General features: G+C 44.6%; 1 protein-coding gene across 8 annotated transcripts in view; it reads right to left on the bottom strand.

Moving 5' to 3' along the window:
* The window catches only part of MCOLN2 (mucolipin TRP cation channel 2), a 49,523-nt gene extending 41,094 nt beyond the window's left edge, over positions 1–8,429 (bottom strand). Inside the window, exon 1 of one of the 8 annotated variants that reach the window (XM_070592761.1) lies at positions 8,179–8,429. In XM_070592761.1, coding sequence (XP_070448862.1) covers positions 8,179–8,255 — 77 coding nt within the window. In that variant the 5' untranslated portion in view covers positions 8,256–8,429. Of the gene's footprint in view, positions 1–7,487; positions 8,114–8,178 lie in introns of those variants that run through there. The other 7 variants (XM_008538177.2, XM_008538176.2, XM_008538179.2 and 4 more) reach the window with 7 other exon arrangements.
* Between the last annotated feature and the right edge of the window lie 5,099 nt (positions 8,430–13,528).

Raw genomic sequence — 13,528 nt, 5'->3', positions numbered from 1 at the left:
ATATCCTGTCAACTTCTTTCTTCTCCAGAGACGTCATTCCTGGAGCTCTCATCTCCCCGCTCCAGCCCATACTGGCTGCTTTCTCATGCCTGCTGGGGCCGTCAGACTGGGAATTCCCTTCACCTCCCTCCTAACCTGGATTCTGAGTTCCCGGATCCCATCTCCACCTCTTTCTTTGCTCCCTCATTTTTGTGGAGAGTATCCTTCCACCCCTTCCTGAGAAACGAAGCCTGGCAGGTAAGTTTTGAGACTTCCCGTGACAGGCACTGCTGGTTGCCTGCCTAGAATCCATCCCTCCCTTCTTCCCAATTTTGTTGAAGGCAAGGAATGTATTAATACTGAAGGATGGAGTGATTCCATACTAGGGCTAGACAAGAATGTAGGGCCATTGCTTTCAAACTTGGCTACACACTGGACGACCTGGGAAACTTCAAAACTACTGATGCTCAGCTTCCGCCCTCAGAGATTCTGGGGTAACTGGTGTGGGTGCAGCCTGGGCTTTGGGGGGGGGGCGGTTTAAAAAGCTCCTCAGGTGATTCTAATGTGCACCCAAGTTTGAAGTCCTCCACCTTAGAGGTTAGTTCTTCGAAATTCCTAATTTTACAAATGAGGCAACTAAGACGCTCTGAGGTTGCAACTTGCCCCCAACTCTAAGAACCCAATTTCACTGACCCCTTTGTCCAAAGTTCCTTCTTGATCCCTGAGTTAATATTTCTTAAGGAATAACGGCCTGTAAGATGGTCAGGAATGAAGAAAAAACTGTTATATTCAAATAAACTAATATATCAAACATAAATTCTCCTATTTAAAAACATATGATAATTTGGCAGACAACAGCATCCTAATCCACAAATTCAGCAGGTCATATTATTGAAATGAGAAGGAAGAAACAAGTAAAGCCTTTGATGGAATGAACCCAACATCTACCTTCCTCACGGTATCTTTGTGCTTCAGACTCTCTAGAGCAAACTCTGGGCTTCCATTCATTCTATGCCACTGAAACTGCTCAGGTGAACCAGCTCCTGCTGCAGATTCCAACAGCCACTTCTCAGGCCTCTGCTTAATGACTCAGCAGCATGTGGTAGAGCTGACCACCACAGCCCTGAGGCAATCTCTTCCCTCCGCTTCTCGGACACCCCACTCCCTTGGTTTTCTTCCTACCTCACTGGGCATCTCTCAGTCTCCTTTGCTGGCTACCCCTCCATCTGCCTTGAGATGCCAGAGTACCTTGGGACACAGTCCCAGGCTCTTCTATCCTTTATCCTCCCTTCTAGAAGAGTTCATCCACTCCTATGACTTTAACTACTACCCACATGATGTTGACTTTGACATTTGCATCTCCAGGAAATCTTTTTCTTGAACAACTTCCTCATCTAAGCCTTTCCTTGAAACTACCCATGTGTCTAAGAGGTTTCTCAAACCAACCCTCCACTCCTCTTCTCCACCCAGCAGCTCAACAGAGAGATCACACACAGTCTTCCAGATGTTTCAGCTGCGATCCCTCATCCTGTCAGTGGTTTCCCACCTTGGCTGCACAAGACAATCACCTGGGGATTTTTCAGTGCCTGGCTTCCAGGCCCCAGACATTCTGATTTGATCGGACCCAGATAGGAGCTGAGCATTGAGAGTTTGATAAACATGGCAGGGGATCCTAACGTGCAGCAAAGTACAGGACCGTTTGCTCCAGAGTCATGCTTTGATTTCTCCTTTCCCACAACCCTCACATCCAATAGATGAATTCTTCCTTCAAAACACGTCATGGAGTGGTCCCCATCTCTCTGTATCCACTGCGGCCTCCCTGGTCCAAGCATCATCTCTCACCTGACAACTGCAACAGCCTCCCAGTTCTCCACAGAGCAGCCAGAAGGGTAAAGTATAAATCAGATATCACCTGCTTAAAACCCATTAGTGGCTTCCCCTTGCTCTCAGGCTAAATCCAACTCTCCTACCATTCCTAAAAACCCCCTGCCCCACTGCTTCCCACACCCTCTCCTCCCCTTTCTCACTACCCACACTCGCTTCCTGGCCCCGGAACACTCCCTGCTCTGGACATTCGCACTTGCTGTTTCATCCTTTCTCCTGGGATTCCCCCAACTCTTTGCATGTCTGAGTCCTTCTCATCGGTCACCTCTTAGCCCAAGTGTCACCTCTTTAGAGAAGGCTCCTTGATCATTCTATTAAAAGTGGCCTTCTCTACTGCCTCTCTCGTCACTTAATTTCCTTCATAACTGAGATCACAATCTTTATTGGTCTTCCCTAGAAGAGAACTTCATGGAGGTCCAGTCTTATCACTATATCCCCCAGCCTAGAGTAGATTATGTAACACATAATAGGCATTCAACGAATATTTGTGGGAAAAAGAAATGAGGGCCAGCCCTCACGGCCCAGGGGTTAAAGTTCAGTGTGCTCCGCTTTGGTGGCCTGGGTTCAGTTCCTGGGTGTGGTACGACATCATTTGTCTGTCAGTAGCGATGCTGTGGTGGCAGCTCACATGAAAAAAGGAGGAAGACTGGCAACAGATGTTAGCTCAGGGCGAATCTTTCCCAGCGGAAAAAAAAAAAAAAAAAATGGCAATGATACAACAACCCTGACTATAGGAACTTTTTTTGGCCACATCAAATAATAATAATAACAACAAATACAATAAAAACAACAATAACAACAAAGTCTAAAATATTGATATGAAAAGTTAAATTAAAAATGTACTGAAAAGTCTTGCTTAGACAAGATACATTAGAGGGTTTTAGGTAATTTAGTTGCTTGGTTTGCTGATAGAAATCCTATTTTGTTTCATTCACTATTCCTAAAGTCTTTCTAAAGAATGAATTATTCAGTGAATTGTTATTATGAAAACCCGTAATCCAATGGGGAGAGAAAAAGTTAGATTCCTCCCTCAAACCAAATGCAAAAGTAAAATTTAGATACATGAAAAAAATTAATAGAAGCATAAGATATAGAATTTTTTAAAATATGATTTAACATGACTTTCTAAGCATGACAAAATTTAGAAGCCATGAAAATGACTGACAGATCTTAACACAAAAATTTTAAACTTCAAAAAGTTAAGACCGGGGCCGGCCAGGTGGCATAGTGGTTAAGTGTGCACGTTCTGCTTCTCGGCGGCCCGGGGTTCGCTGGTTCGGATCCCGGGTGCGGACATGGCACCGCTTGACAAACAAAAGCCATGCTGTGGTAGGCGTTCCACGTATAAAGTAGAGAAAGATGGGCATGGATGTTGGTTAGGGCCAGTCTTCCTCAGCAAAAAGAGGAGGATTGGCAGTAGTTAGCTCAGGGCTAATCTTCCTCAAAAAAAAAAAAAAGTTAAGACAGACTAGGGAAAAAAGGACCTGCAATATATTTAAAAAGCCAAAAAGGAGTTACTATCTATTACCTGTACAGAGCTCCAAATTATTTACAAGAAAAAAACAATCCAATATGATAATAGGCAAAGGATCTGAATAGGCCAGTGAATATTTAACAACAACAAAAATTTACTAACAATCATATTGGTGAAAGCTAGCTTAATTTTTATTTATCAATAATGAAAAAAAATCTTACTGAAGGAAATGTAAATTTTTGAAAGGCGCTTGGGAAGTATCTATAAGAATATCTATGATCTAGGAATCACACTTCTATGGATTTATACTACAAATGTTTAAATAATCAGTCATAAAGATGGTTACAAAAATCTCATTGAACCCTATTTGTCACTTTGCATTGACTTAAAGATGCCTATGACATACTGTCAAATTTTTCTTAAGCTACTGAATAAATATATTGAGATTCCACTTTTCCAAAAATGTTGACATTTACATCTGTATGTAGACATTTTAGAAGTCTAGAAGGGCATCAACCAGAAAAAAAAATCTTGGCAATCTCTGTGAAGTAGCAGCATAGATACTCTTAATTTTCTTCTTCGAGTTTTCCGTATTTTCTTGATTTCTGGTGACTAACATATGAATTCCTGAGTTAGCACTATGAGTTAAAATAAGCTATTTCAAGCAGAAAGAGTCTAATAACACGTTTCAGGTAATCACATTAGTGCAGAGTAAAATTCAGCGTTTCTACAGCAATGACCATGCTGGCCCCAGGAGGGGTGTCACAGGACATCTGGCAGATGGAAGACTTCAGACCAATCCCAGCAACGCCCACATCAGTTTTTTTTTTTTCTCACTCCAATTCCTAAAATGAACAGATTTTCTCATGATTTGCTAATCTCACAGAGAAAGGGTAAAAAAACTTCCAGATAGCTGGGGCTCTGGGGTAGGTGGGCCCCAATTAAAGGAAGTTAAGGAAAAAAAGGTCGAAGAAGGAAACCTTGTTACCTTCTCAGCACAGCTCTCAGAACATAAATGACATGCTCCTCCTGATCCTAAGAAGTACCACCTTCCCACCCCCACACCCCCCCCTCCCCCCGCACCGTCCCCCAAGGAAAGACTGTAGGGGCTTCTCATTTTCCACCAGAGCCACCCACAAAAGATGAGCATGCTAGGACTTTCAGGAATTTCCCTGAAGACAGCCCTGCCACCAAGTTCCCATAAAATCACCTCCCATCCCACTTTGCTGCCTCAGGCCGGCAGGAAAGCAGAACTAGGGCTGCACATTTTAAAAGTGCTTGTTCTGAACAAGCCATGCCTCTTTTGAAAACACCCTGAAGAATCAGCTCTCTGGGTCAGAGACAAGCAATGCAAAGTCTGCATCTCAGCAATACAGGATTCCAAATGCAGTTCAAGCTGGAGAAGACGACGGGTATTATGGCTCCTTACGTTTTTCTTTCTCTAACATTTTCAATAGGTACCCAATTTAACAGCGTCATGCTGATGTCCCTCCCTAAGGAACAGAAAAATTTGAAAATTTATAAGGTTATAATTAACCATTTTTTGCTCAAACCCCTGAATGAGTTTACCTTATTTTTGGACAAGCCCACCTCAGTGTCAGCTGAGGGATCCCTGGATCCTTCCTTTCTCTAACAAATCCCTCTAGATGCTAGAGGGAATAGGATTTTTTTTTAATCCATCATTTAAATTGTAGGTCTTCTGGAATTACAGCAAGGACAATTTTCCAGAATCTTTAGCCTCACTAGTCATCGATTATTGCCTGATAGATATTTTAGGCTGAAACCACCAGATGTATTTAAGGGGAGATAACAAAATACGACCTTCAAAAGAGAAAAAAGCAAACAGACCCCCCTAACTGAGGGGAAAGAAATATCAGCAACACACCCCAAAGCTGTCTTGCCACACCAGTGAGAAGAAAGCAGGGGCGAAGCTCGAAACAGAGAAGGCTCAGCTAGAGGCAGGCTGAGAAAAGAGGGAAGAAAAAACCCCAGATGATTGCCAAAGCAAACAAAAAGTAAACAAACCAAAACACGGCTTTAAACATTTGATATTGAAAGAAAAATTGCAGTTTGATAAAGAAAATGCAGTCTGGAAATAAAATTATTTTTCTCTATGAAGCGTGATATGAGAGCTCACTATGGGTGACTTCATTCTTCAGAACTGATGCAAGAAAGCTGGACTCCAGGCCTTGGCTAAAGAGAACAGCCCAGCCTTGGGGAAGATCCCTCTTAAATTTCACAGCCAAAAGGGATTTCCTTGGCCAGTATTTCTACTTTGAAAGTTGTAGCCACAGGAAGCCACCTCTTTTTCCCCTAAGTTTCAAAAATTGTCTTATTCTGAGTTTCAATTCACTAACAGAGACCTAGCCACCAAAAGAAACCACCTCTTTGCACTAAGTTTCAAAAATTGTCTTATTCTGGGTTTCACTTTACTGATAGAGACCCGGCCAGAGATAAGCTTGTGAATATGATCACCCCTGACTTTCAGTTCTGTATTCTCTGCCACCGGGTTCAAAATTTGTCTCCCTACTCTTCCTACTTGCTTCATTAAGATATTTTATATGTATTACTTTATTGTTTAAAAACAACACTTTTGATATGCTCCTCCTTTGGGAGAAAAGAACACGGCATCCTCGAACAGGATTTACCAGTTTTTAAGTGCAGGAGATGAAATTGGCCCTATTAGAATGGCGGCTGCATGGGAATGGTCAAGGGACATGTGGGAAATGTGCCTGTTTTTAGAGGGTCTGGGCCACAGAAGCTGGTTTAACGCAGGTTTGTGAAGGAGAAGGGTGTGCTTGTGGCAAGTTCACAGTAACAGGAGTTTGACTCGTCTTAAAGTATGAAAAGGAAGGAGAGCTAAGATCTTGAGACTGCTGACTCAAATGGAAGAAACTACAGGACCCCCCAAAACTTGCTGTTTGGTAGTGCATCACAGAGCTGGTGAGCACTTCCTCACAGTGTGAAGTCCACATCCCATATCTGGGGAGAATGATGTAGTTGGTCCCTTCAACATAAAATAGCAGAATTCGCATCCTGACATCCATAGACAACCTCTCCCGCCACTCTCTTCCTGACCCTTTCTTCCGCTCTCAGTTTACCAAGACACCCAATCCTCTGCTTCCCACTGGTACACAACAGAACATATATATTTCAAATCTGAGCCTCTTCAAAAGCTATGATGTGCACAGCCACGTGTGCATCCTCCACTGTAAGAATGAGAGCTTCTGAAGTTACTCACTGGATATGATAAAACCATTTAAGTCCTAAAGGAAATGTGCTAAGAAAAATACTGGAATCAAGAGAAATAAGAGAAAGATTATACGCCACACCCATGACAAGCACATGCCTGTGTATCAGTCCAAGCAGAAGAGAGTAAATAAACCCCGGCAATTTTCTGCCTACCTTTCAGGGCTAAGGCAGATGGAAGAAATGTATAACTTCTACCCATATGCCCAATTACAAATAGACAGCTAGCATTCAGAGAGATGGTTTATAATTTACACACACTCAGTCATTTTGGTGTAACATTCACAGACAGCCAGTTGTGAAAAAAAGTTGCACCAAAGTTCTGTCTTCTAATTCAAAACTGGTCTAAAAACGACAAGCCACACTTGCTTGGAATTAAATACTTCTCTGGACAGCCACCAGAGATCAAGTAAGTTCTCCTCTTGGATTCTGGCTTTCCTTGCTGGCATTAAGTCCATCTACAATATTGACAGCGCCATGCAGGAAAGGCAGGAACGTCTGTATACTCTTTTCAGAAGGTTTACCGGCCCTCCACAGTGTTTGTTTTGCGCGCAGGGAAGGGGAGCTGGGGCCTGTCTGTACTCACCGCCCGGCTCTGCGGCGCGGCCGGGCGGCTGGCGCTCTGACCACGGAGGTGGAGCCGGAGGCAGCGCCATCGGGGGAACTGTACGCCTTTTCATGAGGGCAGAGAACCGGGGTTAACCACACTCTAACGCCCCCACCTGAGGAAAAGGCCTGTTTGTTCCGGAGGGCAAAGCCCAGCCTTAGTTAACTGACTGCAAGCAGTTGATATAAGCATTCCCAAGGCAGCAAGAAAGTTCTAGTTTAGAACAGTAAAGCCGTCCACTTGACGATTTCTCCAGAGTCCGACATCCCGAAAGATGCCCCTCAGGCGCCTCACCTGACGGTTAACCTGAAAACACCTGATCCTCCCTCCGGCTTCCTGGCCTGGACAAAACGACAAGACTGCCCGGCCATGCCTCCGCCTTCGAAACTTTCCACGGCTCTCGGATTCCGAGCAGGAAAAACCGTTCAGTGCACACGCCTTTCGGCCTGGCCGGGAACGCCTCTCCTGCAGTTGGAGCCCTTCCAGTCGGGCCCCTTCTCTTACCCTTCCTGCGGGTCGCCCGGGGCGCGCAGACCCCGGCCGCGAGCAGGCGCGGCGGGACCCGGGGGCGGCGGGCACGGCTCGGGCGGCCGCGCTGCACCGCCGATCTGCGGGCGCCGGGCGGAGAGCGGCGCGTGGCCAAGCGTACCCGCTCCGCCCCCGAGTCACCACCTCCGCCCCGTCGCCTCCCGCCTGGGCTGGGCGAGCAGGGAGCCCGAGGAGAGCTGCTCGACTTGTGTCCTGGGCGACTTTTTCCACGTGTCAGCTAGCCGGCCTCTCCGAGCCCCGGGAGGGTGGAGGAGGGAGGCAGCGAAGCGGAGCCAGGTGGGGGCGGTGGGAGATGGAGCGGAGGTGCGGGCGCGAGAAGACCCAGGGAGGAAAGCAGCCCCTAGAGGGGGCGCGGTGGGGCTCCCTGGGAGGGACCGTGGATGGAGGGGCCCGGTGGAGCGCCCGTAGGCGGAGCCGAGCGCTCTTGGGTACCGACCTGGGGCGGGGCCCCCCGGACCGGCTGGGGGCTCCGTTCCGCACCGGCAGGTCCAGCGCCTCCACGCCGCAAGGCATGGCGCAGCCCAGAGCGCACGGGGAGGCCGAGGGCGGGACCGCTGCACCTGCCTCGGTCCGGGGCGGGGATGGGGGGGTAGGTGCCGGCTGGGGCTCCAGGTCTCACGTCTCGGCTCCCCGCGCTGCGGCCGGCCGCCTCCAGCTCCTGGGTGTCTGCGGGGAACAGCGCCTTTTAAAGGGAACCGGCCGTGGGGCGCTGGTGCAGCCCGCGCGCCCTCCACACCGCCCCCCGGCGGCCGGGCTGCGCACTCCCCGCCCTCTGCGGCTGCCGACTGTCTTCATTCCTTCCTCGGTTTCTCACTTCTTCCCTTGTTTACTACATCCATTTGTCCACTTCCTCAGTCATTTCTATTGGATGTGTTCAAGATGCATTCACTGAGTGCCAAGCCAAGTACTGGAAAATGTAGACACCGGGAGAAGAAAGGCGTGTCCCTTTTCTCTCTAGGACTTCACGTTAAATTGACAAGTTCATCCGGACAAGTTCATTCCTTCTGGCTTCTTTTTATTCTGAAGTGCACGATCACAAAACTGCGACAAGGGTCCTGTTTAGAAGATATTAAAAGTGGTACGGGCGCACAAGGAAAAGAAAAACGAGTCGCCTCTTGCGTCGGGAAAGTGGAGAGGGAAGTGAGTGGCCATGTGGCGGGCGGCGGTGCAGGGGGATGGCGCAGACCCGCAGAACTAGGTAAGCCCACGCGCCCCGCTGCAGCCGCCGCTGCTCTTCCCTCTTGGTGCATGAAAGGAAGTCGCCTGTGGGAAGCGGGACAAGACCATCGGTCACCCATCGTGAATCGTAGAGATGAGGGTCGTGAGCACATGCCCAGATGCCGTGTTCAGCTAAGGGTGATGTTGACTTGGCATTTGGACCCGGCCGAGAGCCTCTTTCCGAGGGAGTCATATCCCTACTCTTCATGTGGTAGCAGCAACAGCATTGGAGAAAGACCCAAGTTCCAAGCTGTTTGGATCAGCAAGTGTTTAAAAGGTCTCTGGGCTTAGCTAGCACAAAGAATATTCTGCCAGGGAGTTATTTTAATATGCATTCCAGGCAGAAGCAGTTGGACAGAGCATGATTGACCCTATTTTGAAAGTCACTTCCAATAGGCTATTAGGCAAAAATGCCTTATTTTAGAGCCCCTTTCGTCAGAGGTGCCCACTGGGTACGGACAGGTTTGGAAGATCCCGTTCGTGTAGTCACAGTCTCCACAGGTGGTGCGACAGTGGTGTGGTCAGGTTTTTTTTCAGAGAAAAGAGGAAACGTTACAGCGAGCTGTTCTTGTGGGGAGAATGTGGACTCTGGGGAAGGAAGCAGGCTGTGGCTTGATTGGAGAGCGTTGGAGGAAGTATATTGTTAGTAAGATATATTATGTGTATATACAATTTTTATGCTATAGAATGTTTGTCTTTTAATTCAAAGTCACCATGAAGGGACAACCCTATGAACCTCAAAATGCTAGGACTAAGGGCAACAACCCCTTTAGAAGGGGATTGTAAACTGGCAAAACATTTGTGGTATCAGTAAACTTCTGGTTTTAAGTGTTTCCTAAAGCCAGGTCAGTTCTACTGAATAGCTTTCCAGTGGGTAGTTAAAAAGAAAATTCATGGTTACCATTGGATTTATTAAGAACATCTACCATGCGCAAGGGCTGTGTGATCCAAAGGGACCGGAAGTAACCCTGAGCACCTACTTAGGTAGGAAGGTTGATTTACATATGTTGTCTCAGTGAATGCTCAGCACTCTGCGTACTGTCATCTCCCTTTTGAAAAGAGGAAATGCGTTCAGAGAGGTTTAAGTTACTTCCCTGAGGTCACCCACAGAATTTTAGTAGGTCCAAGATTTTTATTCAGGTCTTTGAGTCTCCAAAACCTGTATTCTCACCACACCGAGAGAGAGAGAGAGAGAGAGAGAGAGAGAGAGAGAGAGAGAGAGAGAGACAGAGAGAGAGACTTGATTAAGACTCACTGCCCTTCAGTAGCTTTCCGGATCTGGAGAAGTTTCTGTAAACAGTTCCACATCTGTAACCATCTATAAACAGTTTCACTAAATTGAGAAGGGGTACATATGCATAAATAGCTATAATTGGTGATGCATGATTATCAATAGGTATAAAAGTATCATTTAAAAAATAAACAGTAGGTAAATTCTTCTAGAACACTGTAGAGGGAGAAATAGTGTCAAAAAGGGAGCTCCACGTGTCAAATTTTAATGCGCAAATGAAACGCCAGGGGATCTTGTTGAAGCAGACTGATTCAGTAGCTCTGGAATAGGACCTGAGGTTTTGCATTTCTAACTAGAAGGTGTTGCTCATGCTGCTAATCAATGCACCATTCCTCAAGTAGAAAGGTTCTAGAAAATATTTAATCTGAGTATGTGAGGGAATTGGGGATGGGGAAGAGGAGAGCGAGAATGGAAAACAGTTGGAGTCAGATGGCCGAAAGTTATGAATATCACACATACTAAGAGATGTGAATTATAGTTTCCAGGCACCTAATCTAACTGTTCTAAATTAGTGAGTAGTTCACAATAGGCATTAAATTTTTCACTTTCAAAAAGCCACTTGTCTGTAGTAAAGATCCTGGCTCATTCCTCACTGGGCAGTAATCGTCATTGTTTTGTGCTATGCTTTGTTCCTTTCAAACGTCTGTGTTCTGTTCTGTTTATCATAGCACAAAATAGACACACAGATCAATGGGACAGAATTGAAAGCCTAGAAATAAAACCACACATCTATGGACAGTTAATCTTCGACAAAGGAGCCAAGAACATACAATGGTGAAGGGAAAGTCTCTTCAATAAATGGTGATGGGAAAACTAGACAGCCACATGCAAAAGAATGAAAGTAGACCATTATATTTCACCATATACAAATATTAACTCAAAATGGATTAAATACTTGAATGTAAGACCTGAAACCATAAAACTCCCAGAAGAAAATATAGGCTGTACACTCTTTGACATAGGTCTTAGCAGCATCTTTTCAAATACCATGTCTACTTAGGCAAGGGAAACAAAAGAAAACATAAACAAATGGGACTACATCAGACTAAAAAGCTTCTACAAGGCAAAGGAAACCATGAACAAAACAAAGAGACAACCTCCCAACTGGGAGAAAATATTTGCAAATCATATATCTGACAAGGGGTTAATTTCAAAAATATATAAATAACTCATACAACTCAAAAAAAGGACAAACAACCTGATCAATAAATGGGCAGAGCATGAGAACAGACATTTTTCCAAAGAAGCTATACAGTTGGCCAACAGGCACAAGAAAAGATGTTCAACATCACTAATTATTAGGGAAATACAAATCAAAACGACAATGAGATATCACCTCACACCTGTCAGAATGGCTATAATTAACAAGACAAGAAATAATGAGTATTGGAGAGGATGTGGAAAAAGGGAACCCTCATACACTGCTGGTGGAAATGCAAACTCGTGCAGCCACTATAGAAAACAGTATGGAAATTTCTCAAAAAAATTAAAAATAGCAATACCATATGATCCAGCTATCCCACGATTGGGTATTTACCCAAAGAACATGAAATGAACAATACAAAGAGATCTGTGCACCTCTGTGTTCATTGCAGCATTATTCACCATAGCCAAGATATGGAAGCAACCCAAGTGCCCATCAACTGACAAATGGATGAAAAGATGTGGTATATATACACAATGATATACTACTTAGCCATAAAAAAGACAAAATCGTCCCATTTGCAACAACGTGGATGGACCTTGAGGGTATGTGTTAAGCAAAATAAGCCAGACAGAGAAAGACAAACACCACATGATTTCACTCATATGTGGAAGATAAACAAACACATGGACAAAGGCAACAAATTAGTTGTTACCAGAGAAGGGGGTCAGGGAGTGGGCAAAAGGGGTAAAGGAGCGCATATGTATGGTGACGGATGAAAATAGACTATTAGTGGTGAGGACGATGCAGGCTATACAGAAACTGATATGTAATAATGTACACCTGAAATTATACAGTGTTATAAACCAATATGGCCTCAGTAAAATAAAAAACATTAACAATTTTTTAAAGTTATATACCCTGACTCAAATTTGTAATGACCAGTAACCAAATAATACAGAATCTTTTGCTCGATAGTGTACTATAACATGGCACTTTGAATTTACATCGGAGATCTTGAATTTCTCTAGCAGGTTGCCTTCCTATGAAGTGTTAAAGGGGAATTTTTTAAAAAGCCATCCAGAAAATGTAAGACAGGCTAATAGTAAAAATGCAACAGTTTTCTGGGATAGGTGGACAAGAGCAATATACACTGAGAAGTTTATGTGGAGGAAGAATGGAATAAAATAGGAGAACAAAGTGGAGCCTTTTATTTCCTTACTGTTCACATCCTTTCCGGTTTTTGTTAATGTGCAAGTAGTCTTTGTGTATTCTAGATATCAGTCCCCTGCCAGTTTTAGACATTATAAATATTTTCTTCCAGTCTTCACCTCTCTCCTAACTTTGTTCATGGTGTTCTTCTTGGGATGGAAATCCTTAATTTTGATCCTGTGAAACCAAAATTAAGGATATTAAACCTTCTGGCTTGTGCTTTTGTGATCTTAAGAAGTCTCTTTCTACCCCTAGGTCACAAATATTCTTCTGCATTTTCTATAGTATTTTATTTTTATCCTTCATATCAAAGTCCATTGTACTTCAAATTCACATATGGTGGGAGATAGGAAGGCAGCTCAATTTTTCTAGGTAACTAAATCAGTTTTCAGCAAACTACCTTATGAATCAGGGGTTGGCAAACCTTCTTCTGTAAAGGGCCAGATAGTAGATAGTAAATATTTTGGGCTTTGGGGGCTGTACTGTCTCTGTTGCAACTACTCAACTCCACCATTGTAGTGTGAAGGCAGTCACAGACAATATGTAAACAAAAGAGAGTGATTGTGTTCCACATGTCATGAAATTTTCTTACTTTAATTTTTATAAATAGACTTTATTTTTTAGAGCACTTTTCGGTTCACAGCAAAACTGAGCAGAAAGTACAGAGAGTTCCCATGTACTCCCTCCCCCACACATACACAGCCTTCCCTAATATCAACATCCCACACCGGAGTGGTACATTTGTTCCAGTCAACGAGCCTACATTGTCACATTATCACCCAAAGTCCACACTTCACATTAGGGTTCACTCTCATTGTGCAGTCTATGGGTTTTGACAAATGTATAATGACATGTATCCACCATTATAGTATCATACAGAATAGTTTCATTACCTGCTACAGACTGAATGTTTGTGTCCCC

This window comes from Equus przewalskii, chromosome 24 (genome assembly GCF_037783145.1).
Source record: "Equus przewalskii isolate Varuska chromosome 24, EquPr2, whole genome shotgun sequence".
Lineage (NCBI taxonomy): Eukaryota > Metazoa > Chordata > Mammalia > Perissodactyla > Equidae > Equus > Equus przewalskii.
The sequence above is the reverse complement of the archived record's forward strand: the minus strand, read 5'-3'. Positions and strand labels throughout refer to the sequence as shown.